Raw genomic sequence first — 20,342 nt, 5'->3', positions numbered from 1 at the left:
GTTCCCTTATTTCGAGGAAATAGGACGTGTTCTCATTTTGAGCCCCTCTTACAGTCTGTTAGGAGGCGGCTGGAGGGTTGGGAGATTCGTACTCTTTCTCCGGGGAGCCGCATGACCCTCATTCGTAGCGTGCTCCTCTCGATGCCCATATATTTGTTTCAGGTTGTTCAGCCTCCGTTGGCTGTCATGGAGAAACTTGAGAGAGCCTTTAATGCCTTTCTTTGGGGGTCTAGGCCCTTGGAGAAGAAATGGCATTGGGCTCGTTGGTCTCGGGCTTGCCTCCCCGTGGAAGAGGGGGGTCTTGGCTTCCGCAGATTGAAAGATCTCGTGGATAGCTTCTCCATAAAACTGTGGTTTCGGTTCAGGCAGGGATCTTCCCTCTGGGCCAAATTTTTGATGAGGAAATATTGCCTCTTGGCGCACCCAGCTTGTGTCTCTTCTCGTGGTTTTATCTCTCCCACTTGGCGGCGTTTGCTCCAGATCAGGCCTCGTGCGGAGAGTGGTATTCGCTGGCGTGTCGGCCATGGAGATGTTTCATTTTGGGATGATTGTTGGTTCAGGGATGTTCCCCTGTCCAGTCAGACTGAGGTCTGTGGAGATCGTGGTGCCCGGGTTTCCCATTTTCTTTCGGAGGGAACCTGGGATTTTGACCTCCTTTGTTCAGTAGTTGCTCCTTCTTTTGCGGAGCAGATTGTGTTGGTCCCGATTCTCTTGGGAGAGTTGGATTCGGCTCGTTGGATTCATAGCTCCGATGGTGCTTTTTCTGTAAAGTCCGCTTGGGAGTTGATCCGTTTGCGCGCCCCGATCTCTGGCATTAATCGCCCCTGTTGGGGTAGCTGGTTGAGGCCTACGATGTCATTCTTTCTTTGGAGATTTTGGCATCAGTGGCTCCCAGTTGATGAGGTGCTTCAGCGCCGTGGCTTTGCGTTAGCGTCTCGTTGTCAGTGTTGTGATATGTCTGAGACATTCACGCATGTGTTTATTCGCAGCCCGGTGGCTCGCCCTGTTTGGCATTTTTTTGGTGCTGTCTTTGGGGTTCGTATCCCTGACACTGAGGATTTCATGTTATTCCTTAGTGCGTGGAAGAGGGATCTGGTCTGGGCTCCAGGGGGCCATGTGAGGGAGTTTCTCCCTTTCATTATTTTGTGGTTTCTCTGGACGGCTCGGAATGATGCGAAGCACCGCCAGCTCTCCATTTCTGGAGAGACGGTGAAGTTCCAGATCTTGTCTTACCTGCGCCTCGCCCATTCTGCGCGTACTGTCAAACCCAAGCATTGGGTGGGTTATTTCCAGGTGGCGCGTTCGCTAGGGATTTCGGTTTGCTTTTACAGATATCATCGGACGGCGATTGTTCGTTGGCTTCGGCCGCCGTTCGGTTGTTTTAAGCTTAATGTGGATGGGAGTTCGAGAGGGAATCCTGGGGATTCTTCGGTTGGTGGCGTCGTTCGTGATCATTCTGGGCGGGTCTTGCTTTCGTTCAGTGAGTTCATTGGAGCTGGGTCTACTATCCGGGCGGAACTCTGGGCGGTCTGGAGGGGTCTTATCCTTTGTTCTGATCTTTCTCTTTTCCCTCTTTGGATTGAGGTTGATTCCCAGATTTCTATTCAGATCCTCCGATCTCGTCAGTGTTGTTGGGGGTTGGATCACATTATGTCTAGGATTTTGGTTCTCTTGAGGGGGCGTATGGTTCATATCTCGCACATATACAGGGAGGGTAATTCGGTGGCGGATGCTTTGGCGGCTAGGGCTCATGACCTTAGGCAGTTTACCTTAGAGTTAGGTCCTTCCTTACCCAGACACATCTTCATCCTTGCCCGTTCTGATCATTCAGGGCTTCCATACCTCAGATCCAGATATTCTTAGCCATTTGTAGCCCCTTCTTCCTTTTGGCTCTCTTTCTTTATCTATATATATGTATATTTTTTCTTGCAGGTCTTTTATGCTTGGAGGTTGTTTTTTATATCACATTTGAGCGGTGCAAGTTGGCCCAGACACTTGCACTCTTCATATTTTGTTCCTTTGGATTTGGGTGGGTCCCAGCACTTTCTCCGTCGGTGCTTTTTTTTGGACCATTCCTGTTATCCGGCTGGCGCTCACTGCAGACTTCTACTTGACCGCCGCTTTCTTACTTTTATGCTCTCTTGTCGATTGTTATGGTGGCTCTGGATGATATATTTCGGTGGTCTCTTTAGCCCGGAGCCTCATTCATCTCGGGAGTTATATGGTTTCTACTTCTGCTCCGTGCATTGGTGGCTCTGGACGTTCACTATTGGTTGCCTCTTATTTCAGAGTTACAGTCATGCTTGGATTTCTGATTTTATGAGCTCCGTCAGTTGTCCCCCTCTCCTTGGGTCTTTGAGATTTTCTGACTTGAGCTGGATTACGGTCCTCCTTTTGTGTTTCGACCATTTTTGCACAGTATCTCTCCAGCTGCATATTATTTTGACGGCCAGATCGTGTATAGCTGCCCGTTCTTGGATTAGGATGTACTTTTCAGATTGGCATTACATCGACAGACGGCTCAGAGATGGGTACCATCGAAAGTCTTTTGCACCTACTTCTGAGCTGGATCACTACTGTTTAGATATGTTTCGCTTTGTTTTCATATATTTAGCGCTGATCATTTGTGTTTATTTGTATTATGCATTTTACTTAGGGATTAGTTTTTGGCTTGTGTATTTGCCACCCTAGGTTTCTGTTTTTCTCTTTGTATGACTAGCCTTTTGAGAGGTGTTGATTTTATCCTCCTCTCTTTAGGTTTTATCTTGTATTTTGTGTTTGATGATATATACAGGTAGGGGTCTGCCTAACCCCCCCGCTTCCGGCGGTGTTTATTAAAAAAAAAAAAAAACCCTAAACCCTAAACCCTAAACCCAAAACCCAAAACCCTAAACCCTAAACTAGAAAGAAAAAAAGAAAAAAAGAAAAAAAAAACCCTAAACCCTAAACCCTAAACCCTAACCCCTAAACCCCTAACCCCTAACCCCTAACCCCTAAACCCCAAACCCCAAACCCCAAACCCCAAACCCTAAACCTTTTTTGTTTTTTCATTTTTGTAAATGGTTGCTCAATAATAGATCATTTTGGCAATGGTTGATCATTTTGGTAAATTTTTGTTCCGTCATATTTTAATTTAAATTTCTAATACTAGAACAATTTTTTTACTGTGTTGGGTGCAGCAATGAAGCATGGTTCGAAAACTGAAAGAGTTACGAGACATTATGAATTGATTAGTCGTTGTTCTCCTTCCTTTTTTCAGAGCACGGTTCAAAAATTGAAACCAAAAATTGTTTTGAGGCAAATGTTGAGTTTGAAGGAAACTCCTTTTTTTCACTTGTTTGAAATGCCTAAATTTCATGTTAATTTTGCTAGGGTTGAGTCAATTCTCCGTAGATATGACCTGATTTCATATGCTTTTGTTTTTGGTGATAAAATATATATCCCATTTATTTCAGCTGAATTTTCTGTAGTTACGGGGCTGAAAGATATTGGACAGTACATTGATTTAGATATGTCAATGGAATCTGATATTGTCAGGAGACATTTTCAAGGAAAAACAAGTATTGTCAAACGAAAAAATATTGCAGCAAAACTTGATATGTTAGCAGACAAGCAAGAAGATATCGATGTTGACGGATTTGTAAAGCTATATATTATTTTTGTTTTCAATTGTATCTTATTTCCAACAAGCAATTGTACGACTCCTCGGTTCTTGTTGCCTTATGTTGACGACCTCAGCAAGATATGCAATTATGCATGGGGCAATGCAGCATATAGATTTTTAAATGAAGAAATTTCGAAACATGTACGCGATGGCGAAAGGAGAAAGAAATATTTTGATGGTTGCGTAATTGGATTGATGGTAAGTTGGATTTGGTATTGAATTTCTTACTATATTTTAATCCTAACTAATATGAATTTTCATTTTAGGCATGGGTGTATGAACGGATTCCATCAGTTGGGAAACCATGTGCTTTGCATATATTTCCAAGGTTTTTTCGTTGGGTTGACTCTAAAATCCCAAACGATCTCGATGCAGCTTATGTTGCTTTTCTTTCCATAACAAAGAATAAGGTTTGAAATAATAGTATGCAATTGTATTATTTGCTATGATTGTAAATAATTTTATATAATCATAATTATTAGTGCAATTATACATAGGTTCTCACCATCTACCCTTTACTTGAGGAGAGGATACTTGTTCGTAATCGTGACAATAATAACAAGGTTAGAAAAAATATAATATGACATGAATTGGTACAGAAATATTTTTTATGTTAGTTAAATTTTTATTATTTGTAATCTTTTATGAGATATGGAAAAATAAATGTAGGCTCAAATAAAGCGACTGGATGCGATTATCAGAGCACAAGAGGAAGAGATAAGAGAAATGAAGAGAATTTTTCATGTTGAAAATATGGAAGGTAAAAATAGAGTTTCAAAGGGGAAGGAGAGAAGATATACAGAAGAAAATAATGATTTGATTCCTCGTGATGCACATGATTTTGATGAGTTTGCAGATGAAAGTTTAAAATCTATTGAAAGTGGTGATAAAGTTCCTTTCAATGGATATGATGGTGGTTCTGATTTAGCGAAAAAAAGGAGAAAGAGTGTAGAAGAAAGTGATGAGTATATGACATTTGAGGCTCATAAATTTGATGCAGCTGAAAAATTAAATGCTTTTGAAATTGGTGACAAAGTTTCTTTCGAGGTTTATGATGGTGGTCATGCTTCAGAAATTCGGTGGCGGATGCGTTGGCGGCGAGGGCTCATACCATTAGGGTTTATACCTTAGAGTTAGGTCCTTCACTACCCAGACACATATCCATACTGACCCGCTCGGATATCTCCGGGCTTCCCTACCTTAGATACAGATGTTCTTAGCTATTTGCAGCCCCTTCCTTTATTTGGATCTATTTCTATATATATATATATATATTTATATATATCTATATGTATTTTTTCCTTTGCAGGTACTGTCTCTTTGGAGTGCTTTGTTTCTTTGGATCTGGGTGGACTCTCGCACCTTCTCCATTGGTGCTTTTATTTGGACCACCCTGTTCTCTGGCGGTCGCTCTCTGCAGGCTTCTCCTTGGCCGCCGCTTTCTATATTTTGTGTTCTCTTGCCGGGTTTTATGGTGGCTTTGGATGATCTCTCTCAGTGGTTTCTCTGGCCCAGAGCTCCATTCATGTCGGGATTTATATGTTATCTGCTTTTGCTACGTGCATTGGTGGCTCTCCATGTTATCTCTTGGCTACCTCTTATATCAACGTTCCAGTCACGCTTGGATTTATGACGTTATGAGCTCCATACGTTTTCACCTTCTTCTGGGGATTTGAAGTTTCTCTTACTTCAGCTGGATTGCGGTACTCCATCTGTGCTTCTACTGTTTTGGCACAATGCTTCTCCAGCCGGATATTATTTTGATTGCGGGATCATTTACTGCAGACCGATCTCGGACTAGGACGCCATTTTCATGTTGGACTTACAGCGACAGACGGCTCAGAGATGGGTACAATTGGTTGTCTTTTGCACCTACATCTGAGTCGGATCTTTACAGTTTAGACATGTTTCGATTTGTTTTGATGTATTTAGCGCTGCTCTTATATGTTCATTTTTATTATGCGCTTTTCCTAGGGATTAGATTTTGGCACGTGTATTTGCCACCCTAGGTTTTATGTCTTTATGTTTTATGTGTTGTCAGACTCGCTTTTAGAGAGGTCTTGGTATACCTTCCCTCTCTTTAGGCATTATCTTGTATTTCTTTTGTGTTTATATATACAGGTAGGGGTCCGCCTAACCCCCTCGCTTTCGGCGGTGTTTTATTAAAAAAAAAAAAACCCTAAACCCAAAACCCAAAACCCTAAACCCGAAACCCCAACCCCGAACCCCCAACCCCCAACCCCAAACCCCAACGGCGAAAAAAAAAAAAAAAAACCCTAAACCCTAAACCCTAAACCCCAACGGCGAAAAAAAAAAAAAACCCTAAACCCTGAGCCCTCAGCCCTCAACCCTAAACGATCGGGTCTAGTTGGAAATGATAAATAAGTATAGAGTTCGACATAGGACAGGTGTTGATGAAATGATAGAAGGTTCTAGGTTTAAAATAAATAAAAAAATAATGGTGTGGATGCCAAATGGCCTGGGATTGTGTCAAATCCCAGGCAGTGATAATAAGTCAGATTGATCGCCGAAAAGTACGATCTATGCTCTATTAATCAACACCACACTATTATTATATTGCCTAAACATAAGGTGAGCAAAAATTCCGCCGATATATCGCACTTATCGTGTTGAGCAAAAATATCGATCGTTCCAATATATCGCCATTATCGTGTCGTAAAAAACTAATATATCAAATTTAATAGTATATAGAATATTTTGTAACAGATCTCATACCGAATTTTTTTGTATCAATATCTGTATTGAATTCAAAAACTTTTGGAACCAAAATACCGAAATTTTTTAATATATTTTAAAATTATAATATAATATTATTTGGCTCACTTGCTCTTTCAATTCTAATTTTTTATGTGCGACTTTTTAGCTTTTTTGTGATGATAATAACACGATTTTTTTAAAAAAATGCAGCATAAGCGACATTATACCGATATCGTACCGAAATTTCGGTATACCGAAGTTTTTTTGGTAAGAACATAATGAAATTTATATCATAATGAAATTTCGCTATACCGACATGATGGTATACCGAAATTTCAGTACGATATACGATATTATTTGGGAAAATCGGTATATTGTACTGAGTCAAGCCTACCTAAACTACAACGAGACTATAAGATTTATTTTTTTTTCTAAAAGCAAAAAAAAATATTTGGAGTGGTCTTTTACATATTAAATACACCAATACCAACACGTTCCTCCAAATTGAGAATTTTAATATGAGAGTATAATAACATATTATTATACTATATTGTTTTTCTAGCATATAAACTCACGATCTAGTGGTGAATAAGAAAGCATTATTGTGCACGTCGATATTGTTAAAAAACTCTAATAGTGAACAATGATTAAAATTTATAAAAGTAATATATGTTATCATTTTTTCATAATACAAATCGAATGATATAAACTAAATATATGGTATCCGTCAAAATATTAAACTCAAATAAATAATAAAATGATTCAAATTATTTTTTTTTAAAATCAAAATTTTAATTTTTATTAGATAATGCACTTGCTAGTCCTATTTAAAATAGTGTATGGCTTACTGGACTGATTAACATCAACCTGTATATTTCAAATCTAGATAAGAGAGTTGGGCTTTTACGCAGGAAGATTATAGGGTACACAATATATGTTAAATCACTTACTTTGACAATATTATGTCCAGTAGTTCTCCACCTTCACACAACCTGGGAGATAAGGGGGGAAAATAAAAAATGCGCTCACATTTGACAAAAGAGAGAAACTAATTTCGTTACATTCCGCTTGGCACAAAAGGTCAAGGAACCCACCATCTTCCCAGCTCCCCACCACATTCTTAAAACTCAATTCATTTCCAAAGTTAAATGAATGTCATGAAATGAGCTCTATATTTAACTTGAAAAGAAAAATCTGGTAAATTGCATATGCAGGAATTTTTTCACCAGCAATCCAAGAACTTAGAGTTGCAGATCACCTCCGGAAAAGAGTTAAAAAAAGTGAAAACCCACTGAAGTCTACCAATGATACAAAACATTGCATTTTTTTTTATCAAACCAAAAATTTCAGAACTTGGAAAAGCACAATCATGCATTAGATAGATAATAATTGTACCATTGCTGCTAGATTCTGCTACCGCAGCATCGACTATGTCTTTTAGATAAAGGGTCTTGGATTCTCTCCGAACAGCATGGCAGGTTATTACAATCTTTGGTTTGCAATCAATGATCCTCTGGGCAAGAGACTCCGAGAAAAATCCAGCAAACACAACCTGAACAAGCGAGCACATCAACTTTATATTTTTCAGGAGTAGATGACCCGCCCAAAAATTGAAGATATAACCAACATATTCTAGTACAGTACCGAGTGAACAGCCCCTATTCGCGCACAAACAAGCATGGCGATAGGAAATTCCACGATCATAGGCAGATAAATCAAAACAGCATCACCCTTTTGGATGCCAACATCTTTCAAGTAATTTCCAAGCTGTTAGGATGCAAAGCGTGGGATAAAAACAGAATTATTATATGAAAATCACTTTTATAGCGATTTATAGCAGAAACTATGAGAGTCCACAAGCAAAGTAATGATAAAGTGACCTGACAAACTCTCTGCAGGAGATGTTTGTAAGTCAAAGTGGCGTCAACTCAAGGTTCGTTTCCTTCCCAATAGATTGCAAATTTTTCACCATCTCCTGTTGCGATGTTTGCATCTAAACAATTGTAGCAGAGGTCGGTAATCCCACCCTTGAACCACTGATCCCAAATAAAAGTCAAACATTTAATAAGTCTAGAAGAAGTGCAACGAAAAGCGAAAAGAAAGGAGGGAAGTTAATATCTAAATGACTTCAATGTTGATAGACCCCTTTCGAATGTCGACATTCTCCGAGTAGACAAACTGTTCCCATTTTTGTTTCCAGTAAAAATGGATGCAAAATCGGACCACAATCCAGCAGGGTCTCCTCAGTAGACTTTCTATACATCTCCGGAAACTGCAGCACCACCTCAGCACGATTTAAAAAAGGGAAGGAGGCATGAAGCAAAGATCAAAACGACTTAAAAAATACCTGGCCGGGGGAAGAGACATGAGTCTGCGCAGATAAATCGTGGCTGGGGATTATTAGATGATCCTCTTCGGAAGCAAGCGCCTCGCCAAGGATGAGAGCATTCAATTGGGAGATCTTGCCAGCTTTAGAGGGGAGAGCGGTCATAGACTCAACGTGACGCAACTACTTCGAATCCATGGGCGATTGAAAGAGAGATGGTCGTAGGTGGTGCGTGTGAAACTTCAATATAAATATGGAGGGGACTTGGAGATCCAGCTGATCCTCCTCGTTCCCCTCGCAGATTTGCTATTATTATTATTATTTAAATACGATTCCTGCAAATGATATCATTAGTATTACTATTAATTGTACCGGGTGTGATATGGACCCTTTTCCATTGGATATTATAATCATTATTATGAAAAGAAGGTGAATTGCAGTAGCAACAGACACAACTCAACCCGTTGGATGCAAACCGACCACGGAAAAATGTTTAATTTTTCAAAAGTATTATTTATTTCAAAAAATAAATAAAATAAGCTCCATTTTTTATTTTGGGACACTTTTGGATAAATCTCTAATCATAAAATCAATTTTAAATTCAGTACTTATGTCATAAAATTATATTTTTTACTTCCTAATACACAATTTTTTTTGAATTCACTCCCTACTTCATATTTTATCTCATTGCCCCTTTAAATTCAATTTTATTTCCACAATTACAACTGTCCCTTCCCCCAATTTCTCTCGTACATCCCTAACTCATCTCCATAAATTTTCATCTCCTCTTCTCCCCCAATTTCTCTCCACTGATTTCCATCTCTTCCTTCGTTGAGAACCACAGGCCATACAAACCCGCCTACTTGCGACACCTACTGGCGGCGATTTGGAAGCCAACGATGACAGTGGACAGAGAGGCAAAGCAAAGCAAACGAGGAAGTGAGTTTCTTCTTCTATATTCGCTTGATTTGTCCAACTTTTTATATAATTTGTGCAATATTGTTTTAATTTTCTCATGTATGTGGAAATCCAATTTTTTAAGCTTTGAATCCGGCTCCATTGCTTCAAACAGGCTTAACATGATAGCTATTTCATTACTTAAGGCATAGGGACCATAAATAACATATATATCTTCTAAGTAATATTATACTGTCAAATATCTTCATTAGCTAAATGAAATGTGTGAATTAGAATATTTTTGTGAATCCTACTTATTAATTGGTTATTTTTAGATCCTTTTTGTCATGGGTTTTGGTGTGCCTGATATACTATAATGGATGTGGAAAGTAATATTATAATGCACTGAACCTGGTCGCCAATAAATGTAGTTATAGTAAATGATTTGTTTGGAGAAAATGAGTTATAGTTGGGTGAATCTATTGCCAAAGAAAGGCGTATATTGTTTATCGTATATTTTAGTCAATAATTTTTTGAATTGAGGTGTTTGCTTTACTTGTTTTATCACGTTTGTTTGTTGTCATTGAAATTTTCATTTGCTAAATTATTGTTAATTTTCGTTCTTTCATTTTGTAAAATAGTATATCAATATAACCTTTTTTGTTTTTTCATTTTTGTAAATGGTTGCTCAATAATAGATCATTTTGGCAATGGTTGATCATTTTGGTAAATTTTTGTTCCGTCATATTTTAATTTAAATTTCTAATACTAGAACAATTTTTTTACTGTGTTGGGTGCAGCAATGAAGCATGGTTCGAAAACTGAAAGAGTTACGAGACATTATGAATTGATTAGTCGTTGTTCTCCTTCCTTTTTTCAGAGCACGGTTCAAAAATTGAAACCAAAAATTGGTTTGAGGCAAATGTTGAGTTTGAAGGAAACTCCTTTTTTTCACTTGTTTGAAATGCCTAAATTTCATGTTAATTTTGCTAGGGTTGAGTCAATTCTCCGTAGATATGACCTGATTTCATATGCTTTTGTTTTTGGTGATAAAATATATATCCCATTTATTTCAGCTGAATTTTCTGTAGTTACGGGGCTGAAAGATATTGGACAGTACATTGATTTAGATATGTCAATGGAATCTGATATTGTCAGGAGACATTTTCAAGGAAAAACAAGTATTGTCAAACGAAAAAATATTGCAGCAAAACTTGATATGTTAGCAGACAAGCAAGAAGATATCGATGTTGACGGATTTGTAAAGCTATATATTATTTTTGTTTTCAATTGTATCTTATTTCCAACAAGCAATTGTACGACTCCTCGGTTCTTGTTGCCTTATGTTGACGACCTCAGCAAGATATGCAATTATGCATGGGGCAATGCAGCATATAGATTTTTAAATGAAGAAATTTCGAAACATGTACGCGATGGCGAAAGGAGAAAGAAATATTTTGATGGTTGCGTAATTGGATTGATGGTAAGTTGGATTTGGTATTGAATTTCTTACTATATTTTAATCCTAACTAATATGAATTTTCATTTTAGGCATGGGTGTATGAACGGATTCCATCAGTTGGGAAACCATGTGCTTTGCATATATTTCCAAGGTTTTTTCGTTGGGTTGACTCTAAAATCCCAAACGATCTCGATGCAGCTTATGTTGCTTTTCTTTCCATAACAAAGAATAAGGTTTGAAATAATAGTATGCAATTGTATTATTTGCTATGATTGTAAATAATTTTATATAATCATAATTATTAGTGCAATTATACATAGGTTCTCCCCATCTACCCTTTACTTGAGGAGAGGATACTTGTTCTTAATCGTGACAATGATAACAAGGTTAGAAAAAATATAATATGACATGAATTGGTACAGAAATATTTTTTATGTTAGTTAAATTTTTATTATTTGTAATCTTTTATGAGATATGGAAAAATAAATGTAGGCTCAAATAAAGCGACTGGATGCGATTATCAGAGCACAAGAGGAAGAGATAAGAGAAATGAAGAGAATTTTTCATGTTGAAAATATGGAAGGTAAAAATAGAGTTTCAAAGGGGAAGGAGAGAAGATATACAGAAGAAAATAATGATTTGATTCCTCGTGATGCACATGATTTTGATGAGTTTGCAGATGAAAGTTTAAAATCTATTGAAAGTGGTGATAAAGTTCCTTTCAATGGATATGATGGTGGTTCTGATTTAGCGAAAAAAAGGAGAAAGAGTGTAGAAGAAAGTGATGAGTATATGACATTTGAGGCTCATAAATTTGATGCAGCTGAAAAATTAAATGCTTTTGAAATTGGTGACAAAGTTTCTTTCGAGGTTTATGATGGTGGTCATGCTTCAGAAGGAAAGAGCGAAAAATATGTTGATACGGATGGAATTGAAAATGAACAGGCTATTGAGGATTCACATAGAGATGAAGTTGACAACAATATTGAGGTGAATAGTAAAAGTGACGCTGACAAAGAGGAGAAGACTGAGTTGAAGAATGACATTTCTTCGATTGCTCGTGATGTTATGAGTAGGCAAGATAGGAGACTAAAGGGTAAGGAAAAAGACTTTGTGACACCTCCTTCCACAACCCCAAAAAAGAATAAAAGAAAACTAGTCCGTCATAGAGTTGCGGATAAGCCTATTGAGCTGGTAAATCTTAAAAACATTTCATGTACTATATATATATTATTTCTATATAATATTTGATACTGTAAAAATTTTGCTATTACAGGAAAATTCAGAATTAGTTGTAATGCAAATTGCACAAGCTGCAGTAAAGGAGGCAAATCAAATGGATGATGAGTTGTTGGAATATGTTGGGCGGTCATCAATTTCTGATAGCGATAGGAATATTGTGGATACATTTTTTAAAAGATCTGATATGAGGTAATTCTTTTATATGTGATCTTGTTTTTATGTTTTGTCAATTTCTGGAGTAGTTTCTTTGATTTTAGAGAAATAATACACTTTTTTTAGGAGGAATTTTGGAGAAGTATGAAGTTACAAGTTTCCAGCCAAACGCTGTGTGACTTGCTGTATGACAAGGAGTTGATGGATGACGTGATAAATGCACACCTAAATATTTTGTCAAGAAATTTTGTGAGATATGGAAATCCACCGAAAATATGGGTTTTAAATTCTGTGGTTCAGGTAATTGAATTTAATTCAGCAATCTATCATGCATAATTAATTTAATAAAATTTTATGTTATAGGCCGAATTTCAAAAAAAAGTTCATGGGACGAAAAAGGAAAAGAATTTGATGTTTGCGGACATTCCAAGATTTATAGATTCATTAAGCCGAAGTAGCCGTAGTATTCTTGGAGAGCTGAATGCTAATGTTCTCAATGAAAGCCGATATATTTTGATGCCTTTGAACACAAAATTTCATTGGTTTTTGCTGGTTTTGGACACCGTGACTAGTAAATTCATGCACATGAACTCGTTGTGGTCACCCCAAACAAAAGGGTTTGTCAAGATATTTGTAAGTTTGTATTATTTGCTACTTACAACATTAAGTTGAATACCACAAAAGAATATCAACTAATTCCGGAAATTCTTTCTCAGGCTAAGTTCATCTCTAGCTACATCAAGAATTCACTTCGATATCCTGCCCCAAAAGCACAAGTTGATGATCGTTATAGCCGACAACAGAGTGGAGTCGTTGATTGTGGGGTATTCGTGTGCCTATGGGTAGAAGCCTTTACACAAGATGACCCGGAATTTTGGGGATACGTGAGAATGCTTGTAGTATTCACGAATATCGTGCACACATGGCTTCCACCATTTTGGCCGATGAATATGGGATCCTTCACCATTTAGCTGGAAATTCTACTTGAATGATGTTCTTGGTTGTTTGGCTTGTATGTTCTGTAACATTGTTTTTCATATGCACTGCTTTTGTAACCTGAGATATTTCACCATTAACTGTAATATTTGTTTACTTTATGTTGTGTCATAATCAACATTTTCCCGAATATACAATTTTGCATTTCCAAGACAGACCTCAATTTCAAACAGAACCATTCCCAGTTAGCATCGTTCTCAGCCTCCACTACAGCAAATGCTAAAGTGAATAGATCATCATTAGCATCTTTTGTCATAGCACTTAGTATGCATCCTTTGAATTTATTTTTAATATGTGTTCCATCTAAAAAAATCAAAGGTCTGCATCCCTTAACAAATCCAACAATACATGCATGTAAAGAGATAAAAAGTCGTCGAAACTTGTTCATTTGATCAACCTCGCAATCAGCCCAACTACCAGGATTTGTTTGTTTCAAAGCATCACAATACCACCTCAATTTGTCAAAACATCCTTTCTATGTCCCATAAATTTGATGCATTGCTATTTCCTTGCCCATCCAGGCCTTATGATACTTCAATTCAACGCCATATTCCCTATGAATATCTCTTACAATTGCAGATGGTCGATATGATGGTTCCCCTCTCAATTTATCTTTAACAATATTAGCCACCCAAACAGAATCAGCCTTTGGATGGCCCCTAGTTCGAAGATTTGCCTCTCTACATACGTGCTGAAGACAACATTTTCTAATTCCAAACGTTTCATCTGCCTTATATTTGGATGCATATATTCTCCATGAACAACCTTTGACAATACAAACAACTATAATTTTTTGACTATCATTTTTCTTATACACAAACAATCTCCTAGTAGCAATAGCATAGTTTTTAACAACCTTTCGAAACTCATCAGGATTTTTAAAAATTTTTCCTTCTCCAGGAATCAAATGACTCCAAGCATCAATGGAGTTACTTTGTAGAACCATTTCAAATTGAGAAGCACTCGAAGAACCAACATCTGTATCAACATCATTCCTTAAAGAAAATCAACAATAAAATAAATCAATAAATAAAATTCAAGTTTCAAAAGTGAATGATGTATTAAATGCTTCGCTCGAAATACCAACATCCGTATCTTAGATAAAAATGAACTTATTAACTGTATGAATAAATTAAACGAAAAAAATTCAATCATTTATTTCTAATGTTCACGTGTGACACAACTACAAATAAAAAATACAGGAATTACCTGAGGTTATTCATGTCAATTGGAATAATTTCATCTTTTTGGATTGCTATCATGTCAATGATGTTCATTTTCATGTAAGCAAACAATGTGATCAAATTACCGACATCCTCATCTTCATTCAATGTCACATATAACTTTCGGTGAGGTGCAAGGTATTGTATGATGGTTGAAGAAGGATTGATTTGATCACATTTGTTGGCAAGATGAAAATACATCTGCATTAGGCTCATATTTTCCTCGATTGTAAAGATAAACAATCGCCTATTGTACAAACAACTTCCTAGCAGCATCACATCACCTTCAATATTGACTCAAATATCTTCACAGAAAAAATTGAGTGTTATTGTTCCAATATAATGAAGATAAATACAAGGACTTCCAAGCAGCTTGTTGTCAGTATTCACATAAAAAAAATGTGCGTCATTGGTTTCATTGTTCACTTTTCCTCATAAACAAATCTTCAAAGCTAAAAAAACATTAACAAACACAACCAACACACATAATATATAAACACAAAATTTACATTTTCGTCCAGTATCTGCGCTCAATATGAACCTGGAAAATTCTCAACAAACACAACCAATGCACACTATTTATATTTGAACTAAGCTCAACTACTTTCTAGTTTCAAAATTTTCTCAACATTGTTTTTTTAGCGAATTGGGGATACATACAAAACATAACACTTGTTTACTGTATGTTGTACAACGACCTACAAGAAATACTTTACTCGATCATTCTGGTTCGGGAATTTGAACAAACCCCATAACAAATACACATTAATTATGTCTTCTCTTTCCTCTACGGTTTGCCTTACTGGTTGGTTATGATGATAATAAGATTTGGGTGTTTCAAATGGATATGGGGATTTTTTTGTTTGATCTTGTGCAATCTAATATTCTAACAATCAGATGCATATATTCACACAAAAAAAATTTCACGCTCAGGAATTTCAACAAACACAACAAATACACATAAATTTTGTTGACAAAGATGAATTACCATCTCCATTATACAATTTTCATTGAAAATAAAATCTCTTCAACAAAGTTGCACGTAATGTAACGACCCGAAAATCAGACTACGTATAAGCCATGCATAATTATTACTATTTAAATTTAAAAATGATTTTATATATATATATATATATGAAGGGTCTAATTCATTTTGATATTTGACAAGTCATAACTATTTATTTTAAATGCAAAAGTTTAGTTTTATCTTTTCAGTTAAATACGCGAGGCCGGACCGGAGTTTGGAGATTAGAGATAAGATTAATAATAAGAAAGACATTCCTAAATTTAATTTAAGTCAAAGAATAATTTAATTTAAAGAAAAAGAAGGTCCTTGGGGTTTAATAAATTAATTAGAGTTAAGTTGGTAAATAAGTTCTTTTGATTAATATTTAATTAAAGCTTAAAAAAAATATGTAAATAAATGGAGGATGAATTAATCTAGGTATAAAATAGTCAAGAAATTAAACATAACATTTTAATACTTAAATTTTAAGTCAAGTATGCCATGCAATGTTCTATTCTAAATTAAATTGTCATTCATAAAAAAAATATATAATGAATGTATTAAACCTTAAGAATTTAAAATGCAAGAAATAAAACACTAGCATACCATGCAAGAGGTAGTAATAATATTATGTTAAGACAATTCAAAAATTGTAGTAAACCTCATTCAAATCACCTCATTAGCCTTTAAGGTGAATACAATTCCTCACCTTTAATTCATTAGTTATTAGTGAATTCAAACACAATAATATACCTAGAGTCTTCATTAACCCATCATGCTAGTAACTGAACGAAATCATGCAACAAAATGAGGAAAGGAATCGGCAACTAAGGGAGAAGACATAATTCAAAAACCCATTCAACTCTTGCACTTGTAACTCCTAACTAAATGCATATTATTACCCCCTTAACACCTCCTATAACACCCTTCTTCATTGCCTAACAAACCTACACCCTCACCTTCGAAAATGCATCAGAATATCAGCAGCTTAATCGTGTAAGAACAGCACAAGAACAAGAAAGGAAATCCAACTCGGTTCCGCCGCGCCGTATTGTCGTATTGGTTTGTTCTTCTTCAAAACGATTTCCAGGCATGTATATGTTGCTTCTTTGCTCTTCAATCAAGTACTATAGATATTTTAAAACACCATATGCTCAGGATTTATGAGGCAAAAACGAGATTTTGACAGCAACAATACCAAGGTTTCTGCACAGATTTTTTTGGCTTATGCTTGGTGACTCACGGTTTTGAATTGTTTGGTGCTTCAGGAGGTTGTCTCATTTTCCAGGCACACAAGGCTGCATTTAGGAATAAATTAGAATGTGTTAGGATGTTTTTGGTTCAATGGTTCAAGTCCATACAAGCACAACAAAGAAGTTACAGCAACATTTCCATCATTTCCATGAGTTACAGTTTTATGTTCAAGTTTCTGTCATTGGGTGTTTAAAGTGGGGTTTCGAATCTTGGTTGTCTTAAGGACTGTAGCCAGGGTTAGAATCATTCCTTATCATGTCTAGGACGTGATCAAATCATCCTTTCAATATTTGGTTCACGGATCCACAAGATTTTTAAATAACTAAGTAAGGTGCTCATCGGTTTTAAATTTTGAATTTCGGTGTGGGTATGAGTTCGGTTTTTGGGTGTTGCTTGGATTGTGGGTGGCTCCTAGCCCATAGCCATAGTTCATACAACACTACATCATGTCTAGATCGAGCCATGGTCGATGAAATGGCCATTGGAACGACACAAGATAATAAAACAATTCAATACATATCACTACACAGAAATTGAGTTCTCGGTTGGGATGTTTCAGTGTCTTAGGTAATAGCTTGGTTTATGGTTGGCTTTTAGCCCTTATCCATGGTCCAAGCCATGCCTTAGGATGTTGGTAAGAGTCCTTGGGTGGTGGTTCAAGCCCATAGTCATAAAATTCAGGAATTTCACTACAAAAGATACAAACTGTCACTACTGAAATTTGACAGCAGCTATGGTTTCGGTTTTTGGGGTGGTATGAGTTCTTGGTTGGCTTTTAGCCCATGGCCTTGGACTGGAAAGTACCTCAATGAGTTAGAAAGGTCATGTTTTTGGCCGTTCATGATTTGGTCGAGTTTAGAGGTCGTACGAGAATTTACGGCAAAAGGTGCCAAAATGACTCTCGAAAGAGCGTTTTATGTTTTTGGACTCCTTTCACCTATTTTCGTGTTTTACACTTATTATGCATATTTTTCAGTATTTTGTGGTATTTTTAATCATGGTTAAACGTCGGTTTAATGTTGGTTCGGGTTGGTACGAAGCCATGATTAAAAATAAAGTTGTTGGTCCTAATCGTCTCGTTTTTGGTTTAGTGGTTAAGTTTTTGTCAAGTTAAAATTATTTGCATGTGTCACATATTAGAATTATGTCGCAGCGAGCCTGGGAGCGATCCAACTCATCCGGTAAAAATAAGGTTATAATTATATTACGTGCATAAAAATATAAAATGTTTATTTTTGAGATAAATGCTATATGTCTTGTGGCCACCTTATGCTTATGGGTTTGGAAGTCGGTAGGAACAACCGAGGACCTCTCCGCCCGGTGACTTACGACCGGTTTATGATTATGTATGGGGGTACTGACATCCAGTCCAAGGGCTGTGATTGATCTCTACCACCCAGTATACTGTGGTTTAGTCTGATCAAGCGCTTACGCTATGTTATGGGCCACTTGCTTAGAAACATTATCTATACCAGAAAATTATGATATGTTATGATAGAGCTCCGTTGAGCAAAGCTTTTACGTATGATTTTCAGATATGCACGTAGGTATAATTATTCATGATATGATTTTCATCGTACGCTTTACGAGACTTTAATTTTACGTTGCATGCGATTTTATGATATATATTACTTGTTATTCACGATATATACATGTTGAGTCTTTAGACTCACTAGACTTGATTGTTGTAGGTATTGATGAGGTCGAGACCGCGGGCGGAGACCAGTGAGCGATCTTGGGTCAGTAGTAGTAAACCCGAGGACCTCATGATTTAATTTATGCACCTTTTATTATGCAAACTCAGTTTTAATATGTTGGATTATTTTAAATTGATGTTTACGTTGGATTATTCTTAAATTGTTGGTTGAAAACATTATTCGCTTCCGTTGTTATTTTAAAGTTAATAATTATTTACATGCTTATTTTAATTAAATGAGATAAAATAATTATTTACTTAGAAAATTTTTAATAGTTCCGCAAAATTATGAATACAAAAATACGGGCCTTTACACGTAATTTCTTACAAGATGAAAGGAGAAGGCACGATTCTGCTAAAACTTCGATTCAGCTGATATGCATTTTGTTTATTGCAGACGTGGTTGTATCATGTATGTGGAGAGAAGAGGAGAAGAGTCTAAGATACAAGGCGATGGCAAGATCTCACATTTTTGTTTTCTGTAGAGAGCGATAGTCTTTTTTTCTGAACGAGAATAGATTTTGGGTTTAGATTTTTTTCCTTTTAAAATAAAAAAAAAATTAACTAAGGGAGGTGAAAGTACTTTATTATCTCACTAGGGAGTGCAGAGTTAAAAAATATAGAGTAGGGACTGAACTTAAAAAGAGTTTGAACTTTAGGTATTTTTCCCCAATTTTCCGTTATGTCAATAGAGTAATAAATTAAACATGATATCATAAATTAACTAATTGATTTGTCAAAATGATACATTCAATTTTTATATATTTTTTATTTTTATGACAATCATGATACGATTCATCAATCAAGTAAATTTCACGTTTATCTCAAACTCAAATGATTGAATTTATCTAGTCTTAACATTACAATTAATTGAAAGCCTCGTGACATTGAAACTTGAAAACTAACTCTTCCATATGTATTAACCAACAAGAGTAGGTCTTTTGTCAGACGATATTACGAATCATTATCTGTGAGACGGGTCAACCATATCGATATTCACAATAAAAAGTAATAATTTTTATAAATATCAATAAAATTATTAGTATCACTCGATTAACCTTAAAATTTGATATTTGACTTGACTCGCAAAATCAAGGGTTTAATTATCATATTATAATATATAAAATTAGGTAAAAATAAATAAATCATGCACGCACTATCGGCGCATGAACAGGTAAAAAATATGAACTCAAGCAACAACTTTGAAATTATAAAATTTATTATGATAAGGTTAATTTTGTCATTACAATCTAATATATAAATTTAATCACTCTTATTAAAATCATACCAAACATTAAATATAATATCCTACATCTTATTTATTCTTAACTTATCCTTATATTATATATCACATGTTTATCCTATCATGTGTACCAAACTATGCCTTAGCATAAAAAATAATATTTTTAGCATAAAAATAATATTTTTCATTGATTATCCAAATAACTGATATTTAGCATAAAAAGTAATATTTTTTCATGGATGACTCAAATAAGATATTTGTCTCACAAAATACAATATTTGAGACCGTCTCACACAACTTTTTGTCAATCAACAAATGAGAATTATTTTTGGCATGAAGACCTCATGTTTGCAAACCAATTTGGAAATTGCCAACTTTGTGTTTCCAAATCAATCAAAGCAAGTAAATCTTGTTGAAAAGATATTTAATACAATCTCATAAAAAATCTACTAATAAAAGATA

The 20,342-nt window shown here is 35.8% G+C and overlaps 4 protein-coding genes across 6 annotated transcripts; 2 read left to right on the top strand and 2 right to left on the bottom strand.

The window, feature by feature from the left end:
• Positions 1 to 7,267: 7,267 nt before the first annotated feature.
• LOC142556805 (acetyl-coenzyme A synthetase, chloroplastic/glyoxysomal-like) lies at positions 7,268 to 9,062 on the bottom strand. Of its 3 annotated transcripts, XR_012822685.1 has the most exons (5): positions 8,730 to 9,062; positions 8,510 to 8,654; positions 8,263 to 8,418; positions 8,027 to 8,149; positions 7,578 to 7,934 (listed from the first exon to the last, which is right to left on the bottom strand). XR_012822685.1 is itself a non-coding variant. In XM_075668294.1 (3 exons), the coding sequence occupies exons 1-3, from the start codon at positions 8,871 to 8,873 to the stop codon at positions 7,343 to 7,345; spliced, it is 333 nt and encodes a 110-aa protein (XP_075524409.1). In that variant the 5' UTR covers positions 8,874 to 9,062; the 3' UTR covers positions 7,268 to 7,342. The 3 variants fall into 3 exon arrangements, 1 of the variants encoding a protein (XP_075524409.1); XR_012822686.1 differs by lacking the exon at positions 8,510 to 8,654; XM_075668294.1 differs by lacking the exons at positions 8,027 to 8,149; positions 8,263 to 8,418; positions 8,510 to 8,654 and adding an exon at positions 7,268 to 7,374 and having other exon boundaries at positions 7,778 to 7,934.
• A 2,362-nt stretch (positions 9,063 to 11,424) lies between these two features.
• LOC142556804 (uncharacterized) lies at positions 11,425 to 12,564 on the top strand. The gene is made up of 3 exons (XM_075668293.1): positions 11,425 to 11,453; positions 11,560 to 12,261; positions 12,344 to 12,564. Exons 2-3 carry the CDS (start codon positions 11,617 to 11,619, stop codon positions 12,500 to 12,502), a joined length of 804 nt encoding a protein of 267 aa, XP_075524408.1. The 5' UTR covers positions 11,425 to 11,453; positions 11,560 to 11,616; the 3' UTR covers positions 12,503 to 12,564.
• Positions 12,565 to 12,593: 29 nt separating this feature from the next.
• Positions 12,594 to 13,433, top strand: LOC142504538 (uncharacterized). Its single transcript, XM_075617381.1, has 3 exons — positions 12,594 to 12,762; positions 12,826 to 13,095; positions 13,179 to 13,433. The coding sequence occupies exons 1-3, from the start codon at positions 12,607 to 12,609 to the stop codon at positions 13,431 to 13,433; spliced, it is 681 nt and encodes a 226-aa protein (XP_075473496.1). The 5' UTR covers positions 12,594 to 12,606.
• A 178-nt stretch (positions 13,434 to 13,611) lies between these two features.
• LOC142556803 (uncharacterized) lies at positions 13,612 to 15,689 on the bottom strand. Its single transcript, XM_075668291.1, has 2 exons — positions 14,668 to 15,689; positions 13,612 to 14,453 (listed from the first exon to the last, which is right to left on the bottom strand). The coding sequence occupies exons 1-2, from the start codon at positions 14,955 to 14,957 to the stop codon at positions 13,934 to 13,936; spliced, it is 810 nt and encodes a 269-aa protein (XP_075524406.1). The 5' UTR covers positions 14,958 to 15,689; the 3' UTR covers positions 13,612 to 13,933.
• Between the last annotated feature and the right edge of the window lie 4,653 nt (positions 15,690 to 20,342).

Source organism: Primulina tabacum, chromosome 9 (assembly GCF_025594145.1).
Source record: "Primulina tabacum isolate GXHZ01 chromosome 9, ASM2559414v2, whole genome shotgun sequence".
Lineage (NCBI taxonomy): Eukaryota > Viridiplantae > Streptophyta > Magnoliopsida > Lamiales > Gesneriaceae > Primulina > Primulina tabacum.
The sequence above is the reverse complement of the archived record's forward strand: the minus strand, read 5'-3'. Positions and strand labels throughout refer to the sequence as shown.